At 43.0% G+C, this 19440-nt stretch overlaps 1 protein-coding gene across 1 annotated transcript in view; it reads right to left on the bottom strand.

Annotated features, from left to right (window-relative positions):
* Positions 1-18762, bottom strand: part of ENO4 (enolase 4) — a 578809-nt gene extending 560047 nt beyond the window's left edge. Inside the window, 1 exon segment of the mRNA XM_078643902.1 lies at positions 18521-18762. Coding sequence (XP_078500028.1) covers positions 18521-18697 — 177 coding nt within the window. The 5' untranslated portion in view covers positions 18698-18762.
* Positions 18763-19440: the final 678 nt, after the last annotated feature.

Raw genomic sequence — 19440 nt, 5'->3', positions numbered from 1 at the left:
GGCAAGGTTGAAGATTGGTTGGTGAACTGGGTGTGTGAGCTAGCTCTGAAGGATGAGGAATGGGTGCATGCTGCGAATGAAGTGCACTTGGATAATCTAAAGACGTTTATTGTGGAAGGGTGGCCTGACAGTAAAGAGATCCCAATCTCTCTTGAGGGATACTCCTCTGTTAAAGACGAAGTGTGCATTATTAGAGAGAAACTGTTCAGGGGGGGTGAGAGTGGTGCAGCCAACTGCCCGGAGGGAAAAACTTACATTCGGCCCATGAGGGGCATCTTTGTAGAAATCGGACTAAGACCAGGTTGCGCGTGTGGTACTGGTGGTGGCCATGTATGGACCAAGAGGTTGAAGGGTTGGTCAAAGACTGTTGGCAGTGTGTCAGAAGTGACAATTAAAAAAAAAACTTTTTAAAAAACGCTGCTCCCTTGTCCCCTGTTAAGATTCCGGTTGAGCCTTGAACAAAGTTGGTGCTGGATATTGCAGGTCCCTTTGAACTCTACAACCACAATGAGCGGGGTGTCTTCCTCCTAGTGGATTATACGTTCAAATGGGTAGTGACCAAATGTGTTCCTGTTGTCAACACCAGAGCTGTTATTGAATTTCGTAGTGAGGAATTTTCACAGGAGGGCATACTCAAATATTTGGTCATTGACAATGGGGTGCAATTTACTTCCCAAGAAATGTCTGATTTCGTGGGCCATCTCTCGATTGTTCATTTCGAAACAGCTCTTTATTCACCTCAAGCCAATGGTTCTGCTGAAAGCATGAACAGGGTGGTCAAGGCTTGTGCTCAACGTGCCTTGTTTGATAAAACATCCCTGCGGGAAGCCTTAAGGGAAACTTGGTGGGCTCACTGTGTTACTCCAAGTGAGATTTGTGCTGTCTTGTCTTTCACACCTTTGAGGGGCAGAGACCTCATTGCAGGCTTAGCCCAGCCAGACTGAGTGTGAGCTCCAAGGTAACGAACAAATGGTCTGAAGAAGCGGTCAAGCAGCGCAGACTAGTGCACCAGCGCAGATACAAATAGCGGTTTGATGCAGAGTACGGTGCTCATGCTGGGATTTGGCACCAGGGGGATAAAGTGTTTGTGAGAAAGACTAGGTTTGTTCGGAGAGGTTTATCTAAGTTGATGGGTCCTTTTCTGATTTCTGAGGTGAAGAAGAATGTGGTTGTTTTGGACTCGGGTGATGTGTGGGGTTTCTCTAGACTGGTGAGAGCTCCAGACTCACCTGCCAGGAATCAAGGAGGTGTCAAACCCTCCTCTGTTGGCCCTGCGATTGGTCCTGTTTCCGCAAGAAGTCAATCGTTAAGCCAAGGTGGCAAGATGACTTTGTGATGTAATAACCTTAGTGGGGCCTGCGGTTGGTCTGGTTTCCTCAAGAGGTCAACCGTTGGCTCAGGGTGTGTTTAGGACTTTGTAATACATTTTGATTTTTTTTTTCTCTGTTCGTTTCTTGCATTATTAAGGGGGAAGATGTGCTATGTTATCGTTTGCCTATCTTCTATCTCGTTCTTACTGTGTGTCTGGTTATGTCACCTATTATAGAACCAGAAAGTTGGGGATGTCATGGGTAGAATTTTGGGCTGGAGTGTCGGTTGGAACCTGGTGGGAGAGTTGAGTAGAGTACTGATCCGACGGTATGATGACTTGTACCTAAGGTAACTACAATAAAAATCCTGCCAACCTACTCAGGAGTCTTGAACTTATTAGAATGTCAGTGGTAGCGAGGGCGAGCAGTTACAGACTTCTCGTGAATGTTAGTGTAGGGTACTCCGGCAGCAATACCACCCCCACAGCAAAAAATAAGATCAATGTCCGAACCAGTGCTTCTCTTTGTAGAAATGACAAGTACTTTATTACACACAAAACACTAAATTTCACTACAGTCACTAAAGTGCAAATACCTGATTCATAGGTGAAAGTCTTAGCGCTTTCAGGGGCCTCGGATGACTAATCCCATTACCTCTCCCCTGTCCCTTTGTGAGTCCATGACCCACCCCTTTCTTGGTACTCCTCTCAGGTTTAGAGTTTGAGGTAAGGTCTATAGGTGCAGCTCATGCCCCCTCCCTCTGTTTGGTCTTACCACCCAGTCTCTCTGGCCTAGATCCCCTCAGTCTCTCACCAGATTCGGAGGAGCAGCCCGGGCCATGTTTGGCCCTTCTGAAGCAGTGGGGTCTCACTGCTACTAGGAAGCTTCCAGGCAGCACACAGCTGTCCTCCATTGAGCAGTATGGCAGCCAGCAGCACAATGTCTTACTTGGAGGGGCGCTGCAGGAGCACAGGCTTCTATTGGTGGCACTCTTCTTGGAGGCTGGCTTTAGATGGTGGCTTACTCTGGCACTGAGGCTAGTACCTGGCCCTTCTTCTTGAACGTGATGGCCACACACCCGCAGGTGATGATTCTTTGATGCAGCAGAAGACACTATCTTCGGCAGGCAGTGTCTCCTGGTGACAACCTCAATTTTTCACAAGGCACCCCTGGGGTACTTCACTGATCACTTGGTCTTCCGAACAGGTCCTGACCCAATGGCACATTTAAGCAGTGCCAGAGTCAGGCAGTCCACTTGTAGGGCATAAGGGCTATGAGCAGGCACTTATCTCTGCTTCTGTGTGGACTATCATTTGAGCATACTGCTCCAGGTGTCCTGGTAGCTACAACAGGGATAAGAGAAGAAGATCACACTGCCCAGTTCAGCAGTAATGTGATTCCTTTGCTGCTCTTGTTTAGCGAATCTCTGTCAGGCAAACCCTTCACCAGGATCAAATATGGCAGACCGTCCCACAATTAAATCCTGCTGTAGGGTGGACACTTTCTTCCTTGCTCAGAATCAGGATGTGCATGGCAATACACATATGCTGTCTGGGGAAAGCAACCTCTCCTCCATCTTCTACTCTGATCCAGGCTGAGGGCTTTCAAAATGGAACCCGCAGGCCTGTATCATTTGTGAATAGCACTGTATCAATCCTAGCACACATGCACAGGTACAATGCCTGGGATGTCAGAGTTCTGGTTTCCAGGTTCATCGTAAGCAGATGTTTTACCTGGATAAGCCTGTAAGGAGGCACTTTTGTCTCACTAGTAAAAAGGCCTGTCACTGTGACTCGTAAAACATGGCATGCTGCCACCTTTGTGCTCCATGTATAAAACCAACAGGGATGGTAATCCTCTTTCACTATGAAAGTATGCTTGAGGCACTCCACCCGGTTCAGAACAAAGTCCAGAGTTGATTTTTGTCAAAGACCGGGCTTACATCAACTTGAAAAGAGGATTAGTGTGTGGCTTGACCAAAAAATCAAAAACCAAGATCACAGATATATGCAGTTCAGGCACACCGGGCAAGGGACATTTGGGCCCCAACATCCTTCCACTGTCTCTCTCTCCATTTAATCTCACATCATCACTCTTACGGGTGACCTTCTGGAGCCAGGTCCTCACTGACATCTTTCCTGTTCTGAACATTTCACCTACAAACCACTTATTTCAGGTGTGTTAGTCAAGTTTTCAAATTTAGCTTTATTCTATTTACAATTTTGCGCACAAAAACCCCCCATAAAAGCACACATTTTTTCAGTACCATATCACAATTATTGCACAATAGTCATTAAAAAGTTAATTTAAACGTGAAGACAGTTTTTAACATTTCATATTGCCACTACTATAAAAGGATTATAAAAGGGAATTAACATAAAAAGTTCAAATAAAATTTACAGGTTTAAGAATATTTAAAAAGTAAGACCCGGGTGCATATTTCATAAAGGGACAAAGTTCAGAGCTATTTCTTACATCTAATCATACATTTCAAGAATGAGATAATTGTTCTTACAGGACGTTCATTATCTAGAAACTGCAGGGCAAGGTGGGCCAGACGACATTGCCTCGTACCTCAAATTTTCAAGATGTAAACAAAATTACCGGTTTAAAAATGGTTAAGAATTAAGATCTGGAAGCATACTTTAAAACTAGGACAAAGTTCAGAGATGTTTCCTACATCGAACCGTGCGTTTCAAAAACAAAACAATGCGTCTTACAAAACATTTGTTGTCTAAAAACTGCAATGCAAGGTAGGCCGGATGACATTGCCTCATACCCCAGATTTTCAAGATGGGTTTAATCGACCTCATCCTCAGCTCTCGAGAAAATTTGCAAAATAATACTATGTGGATTGTTGATTGGGGCGAGACTCCGTCGCAAGGACAATTTGGTAAGGTTTTAGACCAGTCGTTTATGGTCGGAAAGCTTACCAAAGAATGAAATACATCGATCCTGAGGCGTGTGAGAACAAATCTGTCATACCCTCTTGTTGTATATGTTAAGTATGGTTGAATAGCGAGGGTAGAGCGCATCAGTTGGTTCCTTTGAACCGTAGACTTTGATGCCTCGCTGACCAATCTGTTTGCCTCCCTGTGGTTCATACATTGTTTTGCTTTCTAGAGATTGTACCCATATAGGAAGGATTGTGACAGTATTCAGGCAGGCCTAAATCAGTCAAATTATTTTATGTATTTCAACCACCTGACTCTAGAGCGTGTTCTAACGTAAGACTGTCATTTAACACCTGGCGGCTGAATGTCGTTTTTAAGGTGGTCCAGATCCTGTGCCACTATAAACCTGATTGCACCTTTATTATGTCTGTTATATATGGTAGGCCCAACTCCGTGTGGCAAATATAAGTTGATGTGCATCGTGGACCAGCCAATAAATACCTCAAAAATGCATTCTCAACCCTCTGTATTTAGTTTACATCACAATATCCCCATATTCCGGCCCGTAAATAGCTGTACTAACGCACTTAGCTTTGTAGATTTTAATCAGCTCTACTGGGGGCCTCTTTCCTAGCTTTTGTGAGAAATTAACTAGGGCTGTCCTCGTTCTCATGAAAAGAAGTTTCCCAGCTTTAATGGCCTGACACCACGATCCCTTTGATCAATTAATATTCCTAAGTAGGAATATGTTGTAGTGGTTTCTGCCTTTTTGCTCTACGAAAATGTCCCTCTGCTTCCTTCCGCCCCTCCCACAGTTCATTATAAAAGTTTCAGTGGTATTTATTTTTAGGTCTAAGTTTTTCATAAAATCATTATAGGTACTCAGAGCCCGCTGTAGGCCTATAGGAGTTTGGGCCATAAGTCCACGTAGCGTAGCACAGGTACAGGGCATCTTTGCAACCGAGGTAGGTCCCGACACCCTTGGTGTGTTAGTCTAATTGGTTCAATGGAAGTTAAATAAAAACATCCAAAATGCATTAGGCTAGCACAAAAGTCCTGGACTTGAAACATGCCTCCAATGACCTCGAAAGAGGTCATTTTAACCTGTCTTACTCTGTCCCCCCTTGCTCTTTCTAGTTACCTCAACTGTATGCTATTGAGCCTCTTCAACTTCAATTTGAGCCTTTCATCATTGTGCACCACTTCTCCCATCACCCATGCGACATTCCTGTTTGCCCCTCATATCAGCACTGTTGTGGTAATATCTTTCTTCTTCTTTCATTATAGTTCTATTGATGTCATATAGAACATTTAGATGTAATGTGGAATGTTTAGTATGTAATGTGGAATGTGTTGTTTGTGAACCTAGGTTCTAGACCAGAGAAGCGGTTGGAGCTGATCTGGTCTGGACGCATAGGTTTGAGCACCAGTGGGTCTTTTAGTACTTCTTAAATAAACTTTAAGTTTAACTCATTTCTGCCTCCTTCGCTCTTTACATTGGCGACAAGGTTTATTTAATTATTTACAGAACCACTGTGTTGCTGAGCGTCTATAAATTTGAATTGACTTGAACTTTTATATAACATTGAATTCACGGCGTGATCCGCTTATCCTGGTAATGTGATGGGAGTTCTTTACGGCGTTTTCTGCTGAAGCTAAAGGTACTGTGGACTTTATAATTTGAAAGGATTTGAGGTCGCTAGTTGTTTTCCCTGCTCGTGCCTCTTTCGACGGTTGGGCTGCTCGCGCCTCTGATCTGCGCGCTCCACGCTGTGTGTCTGTGAATGCAGTGACGTCAGCGGATAACAGTTGCCTGGAACGCATCGTTGATCTTGAAATGCAGCGTTTGATGCAGCACGTAACGTCGCGGCCATTTTGGGAGTGTTTACGAGTTTGCCAGCGGTCGTGTATGGAGGTTTACGGCAGTGTTTGACAACAGGGGCTGATTTAAGAGTCCTATCCACAGATTGTTACCGGCGGATTCAGTGATTCGCACACTTATTAACTGTTTTATTATAAGTAGTTCTGGGAAATTTTTCAAGGGAAAGTTTGGCAAGCGGGAAGTGTTTAAAATATTCAGCTTACTACAGTGATATGCACACTTGCTTATTTTGAAGTGCATGTTACATTTTGCAACTGTGATTTGCACACAATTTAAAGATTGCTTAAAGGTACTTGCTTCAGTGATGTGCACACTTAATTAGTTTTGGTTTTTTTAAGCATTTTTCATTTGTGTTCTACTTGCTGCAGTGATATGCACACTTGCTTATTTTGAAGTGCATGTCACATCTTCTTTACAGCTGTGATTTGCACACAATTTAAAGGTTATTCAATATATTTTGCTTCAGTGATATGTTCATTTAATTTTTTATTTGTATCTTATTACATTTTAATATAGATACATTTTAGTTTATTTAAGTGTTTAACATGGCATCATCTCAAATTTGTAATCAGCCTTCTATCTTTTCGGAAATTCCTGGAAAACCAAAATTGAGATGGAAAAAGTGGTTTGAAACATTTCAGAATTATATTGTTGCCATTGATGGTATTGAATTTTTTGCTGAAAGGAAAAAAGCAATTCTTTTTAGTTATTTAGATACAGCTGCAATAGAAATTTTTAAGAACCTTGTGCCCATTGCGCCACCAAGTGGAGGTGGTGATGGATGGAACGGGTTCGTTGAAGCTGTGGCAAGACTTGAAAAACAGTTTGAAGATGAACCTAATGTGATGATTGAAAGACATGCCTTTCATAAAAAGAAACAATCCATTGATGAGTCTGTGGAAGATTATGTGGCAGCTTTAAGAGTTTTGGCAGCCAACTGTGAATTTGGATCTTATGTTGATTTATCCATAAGAGATCAATTTGTATTTATTTGTGCGTCAAAAAAAGTACAGGAACGACTTTTAGCTTGTCGTAATCCTACTTTAGCTGAGGTAATCGATTGGGAAACATCACTTACAATGCAACTTTTACCACGCGATGCTTTTACATCGCAACTTTTACAACACAAACCATTACAACGCATTGCGCTGGGGGGCGCTCTAGGATAGGGAATAGTTTTAATTTACTATCCAACACCTTCCCTACTATCCACGGGGACTGGAGTTGGAATAGTAAATTAAACTATTCACTATCCAGCACCCCAAAGCGATATGCGTTGTAAAGGCATGCGTTGTAAAACTTGCGATGTAAAAGCATGCGTGGTAAAAGCATGCGTTGTAATGTCATACATCCAATCGATTTAGCTAAAGGGATAGAGAGATCTATTGAGTCATCTAAAGTTATTGCTGCTGATGAAATCAAAACTTCAAGTAATTCCTCTGTTTGTGCTGTACAAATGCGTAATAGGGGCAATTTTAAAACTAGTAGAGAGTTGAGTTGCTTCAGATGTGGGTCTAAAACGCATTTGGCAAACTCTTCGGAATGTCCTGCTCTAAAGAAAAAGTGTACTAAGTGTGGGAAAATTGGTCATTTTTCATCTTCATGTAAAACTCCAAGGAAAGGTGTTAATGCTAATCCCACTGTTAGTAGTATTTCAAATGTTGATGATGATTTGCAAAAATTAATCATCACTATTTATGATGATGCATTTAATGGTAATGTCAATAGTGTCACTCTTCCTTTCAAAGCTCCTTTAGGGACGGTTCATGTTGGTAATGTTGCTTTTGAAGCTATGGCGGATTCTGGTTCACCAGTGACCATCTTATCAGATGTTTTTTTAATGAAAATTGGAAGGGTGTTAACCTTACTGAATCGGATAATAATCCCAAAGCTTTTGGCAATTTTGATATCAAAATGTTAGGTTTCTTTGAAGTTTGAGACTCGTGTGATATTTACCAAAATTTATGTGGCAATTGATGGGAAAAATATTGTTGGATGGTATGATTTAGGGAAGCTTGGTGTGAATCTGTGTCCTGGGTCAGATCGTCCTATTCAATTGAGAGATATGCCTGTTAATAATGTTTCTTTAGAGAGTCCATTGTCTTCCATTCTTCTAAAATATAAGAACATTTTTGAAGATATGGTGGGGGAAGTCAAAGGATTTTCACATAGGATTAAACTCAAAAAAGGAGCTTTACCTGTACAGCAAAAAGTTCGGATGGTACCTTTGGGGGTGAGGGACAAACTTAAATTACATTTGGATGATCTGTGTTCCCAGGGTATCATAGAGCCAACTGACCGCTCTGAATGGGTTTCGGCAATTATTATTGCTCTTAAAAAGAATCAAGATATCAGGTTGTGTGTAGATCTTCGATCTCTTAACAAAAACATTGTTGTAGCAACTTATCCTTTGCCTAGAATCCAAGAAATGCTTGCGGCTGTCAATGGTGCAAATTTTTTTTCAATCATTGATTTGAAACCAGCCAATCATCAGGTGACTCTGGAGGAAAATTCTAAAGATCTTACGGCATTTATTACTCCGTTTGGGTTGTACAGATTTTTGAGAATGCCTTTTGGCCTGGCATCGGCTGCCAGCGTTTTTCAGAAGTTAATTGAGAATTTATTCAATGGTGTGAAAGGTGTTCAGTCTTTTCAGGACGACATTTTTATCTTTGCTAAAACCATCGATGAGCATAATTTCACTTTGGAAAGAGTTTTGAACACCTTAAACAGCAAAGACATGACTGTTAGTAAAGAAAAGTGTAAGTTTTTGGTTAATGAGATTAACTATTTAGGTCATAAAATCACTCCGGATGGTATTTTTCCTAAAGAGGATATCATTAGCAATCTAGTAAATGCTAGCAAGCCACAAGATAAAGATGCATTACGCTCATTTCTTGGGTTAAGTGAGTATTATGCCAAGTTTGTAAAGGGTTATGCTTTTGTTGTTGAGCCACTTAGACAACTACTCAAGAAAGGTTCAAGGTTTGTGTGGACGGATGTTCATGATGAAGCTTTTCAAAATGTGATCAAACTTATTGCTAAAGCACCTGGTCTTAAAACATTTGATCCTGAAGGGAAGTCATTTGTTACTGTTGATGCTAGCACTATTGGATTGGGTGCTGTTTTCACGCAAATTGTTGATGGAAAAGAAAGGGTTATTTCTTTCATTTCTAGAGGTATTAGGGGGGCTGAAGTTCACTATAGTACAATTGAAAAAGAGGCCCTAGCCTGTGTGTGGGCTGTGGAAAAATGTAAGAATTTTTTATGGGGAAGACCTTTTGTGTTGGTGACGGACCATAAACCTTCTGTTTATATGATGGATGGTGTCAGGAGTGGTAAGGCTTTATCTGGGTTGGTTAGGTTAATAGCTAAGCTGCAGGAGTTCAATTTTGAGATTCAGCATATTCCTGGTGGTAAGAATTTTACTGCCAACTGTTTATCTAGATTACCTCCAGTTAATGATTTTTGTGATTACATTTTTGATCAACATGAGTGTGTGGTGGCTTCTTTAGATGCTGTGGAGTCTTGCAATTTTGGTAATGATGAGAAAGAATGGAATGATCATGTTGTCAAAGACAGTTTGTTGACCAAGGTGAAATTTCATGTTAATAATGGATGACCTTCAGTAAAGAATTTAGAATTACCTTTGAGAAGTTTTGCACAAGTTGCTGAGGAACTGTCTATTGAGAATGGAATTTTACTAAGACAAGACTTGTTTGTTCCACCGGCTAGTCTTAGAGATAAGATCATCAGTTTAGCACATTCTGGAAATCCTGGTGTTTCTGGAACAAAGAAATGACTTAAGTGTCATTATTGGTGGCCTGGTTTGGATGCCTCTGTTGAAAGGTTCATTGATAATTGTTCAGTGTGTGTTAAGTCGTATAAGCACTGGAAGGTGTCTACTGAACCGTTGTCGATTGTTGAAGGTCCTACAGGTTCTTGGGAAAAGCTTTCTATTGACTTTTCAGGGCCTTATGAGTGTCTTGGCAGAGAGAAAAGATTTTTAATAGTTCTTATTGATGACTTCTCTAAGTGGCTATACTACTCTTTTGTTGAGCATCCCAGTACTGATGAGGTTATACGTTTCCTGGATAAAATCTTCAGGATTGAAGGGGCACCTATCTCCATTATGTCTGATAATGGTGTTCAATTTATTTCTAGTAAGATGCTAATGTTTTTGAAAAAATGTGGTGTGTCTGCTAAAAGGGCTCCTCATTATAGTCCTCGTTCTAATGGTCAAATTGAGCGAGCTAATAGATTTTTCAAAGAAGGTATTCAAGCTGCTTTAGAGAGTAAAATTGATGTGTTTGAATTTTTAAAAGAAAAGATTTGGAGTTATCACTTAACTCCCAATTCCTGTACTGGGGTATCTCCTTACATTTTAATGATAGGTAGACAGGCAAGATCTCTGTTTATGCCTCTATTAAAGAATAATAACAATTTTACGGAAAGTTTTGAAACTTCTGTTGGTAAAGCCAGAGACATCATAGCTTCCGCACGTATGTCTGGGAAGTCCTATCATGATGATTCTCATCATTGTAAAAGCAAAAGTTTGAATGTTGGTGATTGGGTGAGAGTTATCAATCCTTCTTTCACACCTAAAGGTATGTTGAAATTCACAAAACCTTTTGAAGTTGAAGATGTCACTGAATCTACTGTTTTACTTAAAGGCAAGGGGTGGTGGAGCAAGAGTTCTGTGGTTGTTCTTAAACCTGGTCAAGAACGTTTTTTTGGTAAAACGGAAGATGGTGATGATATCTGGTTTGATGTTTCTTCCTGTGGTCCACTACGGTCTGAGCGGCCCGTTCATTCTAGTGATGGTCTTGGTAGTACTGTTCTTTCAGATACTGATGGTCTTGGCAGTACTGTTCTTTTTTTTTTTCTTTTTTTTTTTTAGGGATTTTACAGTGCATCATAGGAAAAAATACAGATACTAATAAATTAATCCAATCAAGAACAAGGATAATCCTACATCGGGTATCAACAACAGTACAATAATACAATCCATAGGTAATAAATAGCCGAATACATCTTATCTTACAATACAAAAAAAACAACAAAAAAAACTGTTCATCAAATAGGAGAGAGAGATAAAAGCAGATAATAGAATAAGAAACCAATAAGAAACTCCAATAATTAGAGCTTATTCTGCCTCCAATTAGTTACTGGGGCCCAGATCTTCCTCCCAAACTCTCTTCGTTTCGCCCCTTTTTGTTCGTACAGGCACGATTCGATATTATGGATTCCCAGAAACCTAGAAAGCCACATTTGGAAGGACGGAGCCACCACATCCTTCCACCCTGCTGAAATTAAGATCCTAAGAACGGCCACAGAGATAAAAACGAGGGCTTCTTCCTCTTTCCCCAGCTTTTGATTAAAATCAATGCCCGTAATTGCTAAGGTAGGGGATAGGACGATCTTTTTTCCTAGCAGCCCCTCCCAGAGCTTCTCAATCTCAGTCTTCACAGGGGTCAAGAGTTTACAATTACAAAACATATGCAATAAATCTGCTTGTCCAGCCCCACATCTAGGACAGGTATCGTCATCCCTCTGACCCCAAGAAAACAGTTTAGAGGGTGTGTAGTATAAATTAAAGACAGTTTTATAATACTGGGCCCGTAAATTTGAGACTCTAAGGATCTTTTTATTCAATAGTAGAGCCAGGTCTAAATCTACGTCGGGGTTCCCAAGTTTCCTAGACCATGCTGCTTCCATTTTCTCAACATCGTCTTGCACTTCCGAGAGAAGTATATTATACAAAGTCTTAATTTTTTTACTACCTTTAGTCAAGGCCTCCAAAAGCGGGCAGTTATCCTGAGGTAATGGTTTTGGTCTGAGTCCCCTCAAAGATCTAAGCAGTTGACCATAAACAAACCAATGATTGGAGGGGATTCCGAACCTATTTTGCAGGGCCAGAAAGCTTACAACTACATCTCCATTCATTACTTCTCCCAGAGTCTTGATGCCCAACCCCCTCCAGATTTTAAAAGTCCTATCTGCCCCTATCCTTGAAAAGAGGCTCGAGTTGTAAATCTGTAGGAAAGGATTAATCTTTGGGATGTTACACTGCTTTCGACAGGCCGACCACACCCGCCAAACACTGTCTATAACCTTATACCTGGCTTTCTTATAAAATCTACGGTCCACTTCACAGAGCATTAGGCCCATCGCCTTCCTACCTAACAGCAACTCATAAATAGAGGGGGGTTGCTGATCTTCAAAATTTACCTCGTTCGAGCATGCCTCTGTCTGAAAAAGTACCGACATTTGTGATAAAAGACAGGTCCAGTGGTACAACCTTAGATTTGGCAAAGATAGCCCACCCCTTTCTCTTGGAAGTGACAATAAATTTGTAGACCGCCTTACTTTCCCAAATTGCCAAATAAATCTAATACAGACAGATTCCAAATTTTTAATTATTTTCTCATCCAGGAGTAGCGGTATTGCCCTAAAGAGATATAGTATCTTAGGGAACATTGTCATCTTGACCGCATTAACCCTCCCGATCAATGAGAGATGCAGCCCATCCATTCTTCTCAGATCAGTCTCTATGGATTTACAAAGCGGTATATAGTTCTCCTCGACTATTTTCCCTACTGAAGCATTAATTTTCACTCCTAAATAAATTGCTGCATCAACATATCTGGAGTCGTTCTTTACTATATTTTTTGTACAAATAATTTGTGTCTTTGCCTCATTCAATAGATACCCTGTGGAAGCACCAAACTGTTTGGTGAGCTCAGACAGAACAACCATTGCCTGTTGGGGATTTGTTGAAAAAAACAGCGAGATCGTCTGCGTACGCTAGGATTTTGTTTTCGAATCCATTAAAAACCACCGGACTTTGCCTTGGGCTACCCAAGATGGCTTGAATGAGGGGGTCAATGTAAATAGAGAAGAGGATCGGAGAGCACGGGCACCCTTGGCGCGTTCCTCTCTCTATGGAGAACAGGTCAGACTTCTCCCCCATAACTGTGACTCTGGCCCTAGGCTCTAAGTACATTGCTCTAAGTGCTCTGATGGTTTTCTGTCCAAACCCTCTGCCTTCCAAGATACCCCAGAGAAACCTCCAATCCACACGGTCGAACGCCTTCTCTGCGTCGAGCAGGATCATGGCCATCTCACCTCCCGTGGCAGCATGGGCGTCAAATAAGGCTATTGCCCTGCTGGTATGATCCGTAGTGCCACGTCCGGGGACAAACCCATGCTGCCAAGGGGAAACAAGACCGCCGATAATCCTGCCCAACCTCAAAGCCCAGATCTTTGAATAAAGCTTAGTATTGGCGTTGATCAATGAGATTGGCCGGTAGGACCCCGGGTTCTCCCTAGGCTTCCCCTTTTTATGAAATATCACAATGTTAGTTTCTTTCCAAGAATCCGGGATCTGCCCGGTGCATATTACTCCATTGAAGAGATCAATTAATAACGGCATAACTTCTGGTTCAATACGCTTATACACTTCTAATGGAATGCCGTCTGGGCCGACAGCCTTCAATGAGGCTAGCTCCTGTAGGGCAGCCTTGATCTCTTTTTCCGTGATATCCCTATCCAACTCTTCCTGAAGTGCCTTGTCCAATCGAGGTCCTATATCAGAGACATCATCCACTTGTCTCATATCCAAAACCTCTCCACGATACAATCCCTGATAAAATTTCCTGAATACCCCTAAAATCTCTTTAGCCCCTGTGAATTCCCTACCACTCTCTACTATTTTTAGGATGACATTTTTTGACTTCTCTTGACGTAATCGAAGGGCTAGGGCTCTGCCTGCATGTTCTCCTGTTTCATATCTCTTAGTTCTAGTGGCCTGATATTCCCCTATCGCCTTTTGAGTTATCAATCTCTGCAGTTCTGCCTAAATTGCTGATAGGGTATTATGACTGCTACTGCCATCGCCCCCCAGAGTGATATCCTTAATGTGCTCTTCTTCTACTTTTGCTAACCTCTTCACTAAATTCATTTCTTCAATCCTATCTTCACTTCTCAGCCTGGCTGCAATGCTAATTGTTTCACCTCTGAATGCCGCTTTAAAGGACTCCCACACTACGTTACGAGAGGAACTATATCTGTTGGCAGCGAAAAAATTATCCGGCCACCTCTTGATATGGGCTACATATCTGGTCTCTTCCAGTAGCCTCCTCTCAAAGGACCAAGTGGACCTTACCCTTTCACACCTCTCTCTTTGGTATACGATTACTAAAGGATTATGGTCGGATATTAACATTGGTAGCTGGATATGCTGACTCTATTAATTTCAGGGGTAGAGATAAAGAAGTAGTCCAATTTAGAATATTTCTGGGCTGGATTTGAGAAATAAGTAACTCCAGAACTTTGGGGCTCCTTAGTCCCCCAGATATCCACTAATCCGAGTGAGTCCATAAGTGCGTATATGGCCCTAAACACCCTAGGTTTACGCCCGGCATACTGCCCATTATTAACCCAGTCTGCAGAGATATTAAAATCGCCACATACTAAGAGCGGTGCAGGCCAACCAGCTAGTTCAATTTCCAAATGGTTAAAGATCTCAGGGTCATCGCCGTTCGAGCCATACACTGCACACAAAGTAAAGCCCATCTCTGCTTCTGCTATAGCCCATCTACCACAGCTATCCACCTTTGTCCTTTTCACACCTCCCAAAGATTTCCTGATCAATATAGCAACACCCCTAACTGTAGAGGATTGTGATGAGCAGGCGCCCAATTCATACCCATTGATAGCCATCAGGTTCCGCTTTGACCAAGGAATATGGGTTTCCTGGAGGCATAGTACATCAATCTTATTAAATTTAACAAAATATGCCAATTTCTGTCTCTTCCGCCAATCATTTAGTCCACCCACATTCATTGTACAAATTCTAATGTCAGCCATCCTTACTTTTAATTCGATCCTCCAATTGACCATATATCTTAAGCCTTCCAAGATTCCTTAGATACCCGTTATAACCAGATAAAACAACCACAAATACAATACCATTGATGCAACTTTTTCTCCCATTTTCTTTTTTCTCCCTGCCACACCCTCCCACTTCCCTCCCAATCCCAACCCCCCACCCAACCCCTCTGCAACCCAACCCCCCTGCACCCCCCCCCCACTCAGCGAGGCGCACAGAACTAAACTGTGCATGTGATGAAAGTGCAGCGTTTGCGGTGAGGACAACAATATACTTCTCTTAAAACTAAACTGTGCCCGAAAGATATACAAAACGTGAGAAAGCTACAAACAGAAGCAGGGCATGTGGATCAGCTTATCCTTCAGCTAGAGGCACCCGCTATTACCAATATAATATCCCCGTGTAAAGCCTATTTGCCCAAACTATCCAGATACTCCTTGGCCTTAATTTCAGAAGAGAAATACAGTGTTTTCCCCTCATTGATAACTTTTAACTGCGCTGGGTTGATTAAGTAGGCTTGGAGTTTCCTGTCCTGGAAGCGCCAGCGCCTTTCCACCGTCACGTGGCAAAAATCAGGGCGGACAAAGAACGACACCCCATCACAGCTTCTCCTGGCATCAGGTCTTGCCCTCTCTGCGATTGCCTGCCGTAGGATAAAATTGCCAAGGAAAATCAGCACCGCCCTGGGTTTATCCCCTTCTTTAGCGTTCCGTCGGACTTTAAACGGGGTACGATGAACTCTTTGTAGTTCATTTGGCCAGTCCCAACCGGACAACTCGGGAAAGGCTTGCTGAAAAAGTTTAATGACGTAGGACCTGATGTCGGACACCTCAATCCCCTCCGGAATTCCCAGGACTCTTAGGTTGTTCCTTCGGAGCCTATTCTCCATCTCCTCCAGCTTCCATTGTATGTCTGAAACCTGGGAGTACTGTGAGTCCACCTTCTCCACTGCCTTTGCCACCTCGGCTTCTGTAGCCACCACCCTCTCCTCCAAGTTTGACACTCTATCCCCCATGGTAGCACAAGCTCTAGAGAGTTTCCGAACCACTCCCTGCATTTTTCTCATAGCGGCCTGGGATTTCTGACTGTCTTGACGCGTTTCCTCTCTGTGTGCTAAAATCTCTTGATGAATTGTCTCCAACAGAGACAGTTGTGTCTGTTCCAGCAGAGGGCTACCTTGCAGTGGTAAAGTCGAGGAGTGGTCCCAGGTTAGTTCACGTCGTAGATCCCCTGCGGCATTTTGGAGTTTCAAGGCTGTAGCCGGCTGATCGTTCTCGGGGTCACTTTCTGATTCCACAAAAGAGCTACGTTCATCCTCATCTTCAGACCACTCTGCTCCACCATCCGAGACAGAATAGAAGGCTTCACTTGGAGCGCTCTCTTTCTCAATACTAGTGCCAGTCGCCCCATCAATAGCTTCATCCAGTACTGCTTCTGGGGGTATTATTATGCCAGGGGGTTTGCCACTGAGCCCCACACCAGCATTTTGGCTCCCCTTATTAAAGGTTATCAAACTTGCTGCCTCCGGATCATTTTCCAAACTTGCAGCCACAGTTAGCATCTCACTGGAAACAATGTCCACTCCCAGTTCTTTAGGGGTTTTCTCCTTGCCCGCTTTTGTGAATAAGTCCACAATTGTAGCAGCCTGCCGAGTCTTAGGTGTCTTAGGAACACCTTGCTGCCTTTTCTTTTGCTGGGACTGGGGCTGGATCTGACTATCCTCGCAAATGTCATTGGGGGCGGTGCTCTCATTTTCCCCCTTTAACGCTCCCTTTTTCTTCATGACATTTGCTTTGGAACCCGGGTTCTGTTTAGGAGCCATACCTCTAACCAGTAGCCGTCTCTGCAGCCGCCCAGAGCGGGTGTATGCACGTCCAACGCCGTCAGCCGCCGACAGCCACCTCTGCTGGATCCCAGAGCAACTGTGTCCACCAACTCCCGCAGTCTCCGCTCCCGTTACTCCTCTGCTCCGCCAACTCCGCCGGCGCCGCATCAGGCTCCGCCCTCCTGTTACTGAGAAGCCTCCTCGACCAGCAACGAGCCTCTCCAGCGTCCACACCGCTCCCCGCAGAAGTATCCTTAACGAGACAGATACGGTAAAAGCCGACAGCATTATCGCGGTCGGTTTCCTTTCCCCGCTGCTTGCCGCTCCTTGCCGCACTTTGCTTCTGCTCAGACCGACATCGGGCAAAAGACATACAGCACCCTCACCGCACCTCTGCACCGGCCACTAAGCGGCCGCCATCTTTCCTCCCAAGGACCTGTCTTGGCAGTACTGTTCTTTCAGATACTGATCCTGTTTTGGATTCTTCTGTTTCTGATTGTGATGTTGGTACCAGTTTGTCTGTTCATGGTTTACATGATCCACTTAAGAGATGTGTTAGGTTGCCAAAGAAGTTTGATGACTATATCTTTGATTAGTTTTCCTTTGTTTTGTTTTATTTTTGTTTTTTATTTATTGTGGAAAAGATACATGTGGTAATATCTTTCTTCTTCTTTCATTATAGTTCTATTGATATCACATAGAACATTTAGATGTAATGTGGAATGTTTATTATGTAATGTGGAATGTGTTGTTTGTGAACCTAGGTTCTAGACCAGAGAAGCGGTAGAGCTGATCTGGTCTGGACGCATAGGTTTGAGCACCAGTGGGTCTTTTAGTACTTCTTAAATAAACTTTAAGTTTAACTCATTTCTGCCTCCTCCGCTCTTTACAACTGTCTTTTTGTTCCTTCTTTAACTCATTCCTGACACCTCAGTCCCCACCATGTGTCATTTTGTCACCCTCTCCCTTAACACTTCAAATTACATCTTTAGCTCTCTTTGCCCATGCATGCTATGTCTATCCCTCCCCTTGAACTTTTCTAGAACATCTCCCGAGCCTTATTACCAGGGCCAACGGAATAATGTGAATCCATGGCCGCAGCTTTTTTCACATTATTGTGGATTTCATGCATTTGACACCTAATCCACCTGCTGCATAATCAGCAGAATTTAACAAAAACATTTGTTTGTAGCTCAGACGGACCTTCAATGTGTTCGCATGCATGGAAGGCGCTTCACAAAGGTTAACTGGTCATCTTTCAGTTGCTTATTTCCATATTCGGTTCTTAAAATGATACTACTGAGGTGAAATATTTTCCCAGACTATATTACAATGTGTAAAAATGACAAACTGAAGTAATACTATCAGCAAAATGTGCCGCGCTATGCCTCATCATTTGCCTTTCCTTTCTGAATAATTTAGTTAACCCTAGCACACAATTCGGTGCTCCCTTGCCGCATAATTGCAGTGATCCTGATTATTACCTCCCTTTCTCCCACATTTTAATGGATCCGCTCTCACCATTCAAATACTCCCTCTGTCCTGAACCTCCCCATCATTTCTCTGACCAGCATCGTCCTCCCCACCGATCGCTGCTGTGTTCCTGTACCCATTATCCTTTCCTCCCATTCCATCTCAACACCCACTTCGCATCCACCCTGGCCAACGCCGTCGCCAATATATTTCCCTATCCCCATCTTAGCTCCGCCCACTCACCAGGCTTCCGTACACATCCGGTGGCCGCTGGTAGTACACAGCGTTCAGCGCCTCCTCCAGGCGCACTGGGACCCCGTTTGCTCGGTAGAACTCGGCTGCCCGTTGTTTAAGCTCATAAAACTCCCGTGCTTCGCGGGATACGCGGCAAGCCGCCGACAGGCCACCCCCATAACTCATAGCACCTTCCTGAGTTTAACTTTCCACAGCTGGGGTCCGAGCGCTTGTCCACGGGTGCAGCCTGGGAAGGACGCGCTAGAAGTTGCTATGCAACAAGAAGCCGGCATGGAGCGCAAAGCTCGCGAGATTTGGTGGGTGTTACCCGAAGCGGCTAGCGAGCATGCCTTCTTGTCCACGGCAGAGTTATATTTTATGCCAACAGTGCTCGTTTATGGCCTACGTTACATTTAATGTGCACACAATAAACAATGTGGTATTCGTTCATAGCATAGAAGTTAACCAAGCTATCAGATTTGGCGCGTCCGCCTCTCGGTAAGAGCTCCCTAGTTTACAACTGTCCGCCTCAGTTGTTCATCCAGTCTAAGCATGTTCTTTTATGCTTTACTCTAGTCCAGTTTTGTTGTGTGCTAAAAAAGAACAACAAATCGCAATATGCAGAAAAAAACAAAACTGGAATGCGCTACTCACGCTTGGAACTGGGAACTTGACAGCTCTACTTTTTTTGTTATTTTATATAGCGTGAACTCGACCTAAGGTATTGGAGCGCTTTACATGAGCACCGTATTTACATTATACATTCAGGCATGGTAAGGTGACTAGGCGTCCCCGTTTTGCCAGGATGGTCCCTGTTTTTAACCAGCTGTCCCCAGCAAATTTCAAGAAATCTAGCTCATTGTCGTGTTCAGGCCTAGGGCCTAGAAATCAATGCAGACCACACGTGTTCTCTATAGTGGCCAGCTTAA

The sequence above is a fragment of the Lissotriton helveticus genome, chromosome 5_1, assembly GCF_964261635.1.
Source record: "Lissotriton helveticus chromosome 5_1, aLisHel1.1, whole genome shotgun sequence".
Classification (NCBI taxonomy): Eukaryota; Metazoa; Chordata; class Amphibia; order Caudata; family Salamandridae; genus Lissotriton; species Lissotriton helveticus.
Note: the sequence above shows the minus strand (reverse complement) of the source record. Positions and strands in the feature narration are given on the sequence as shown.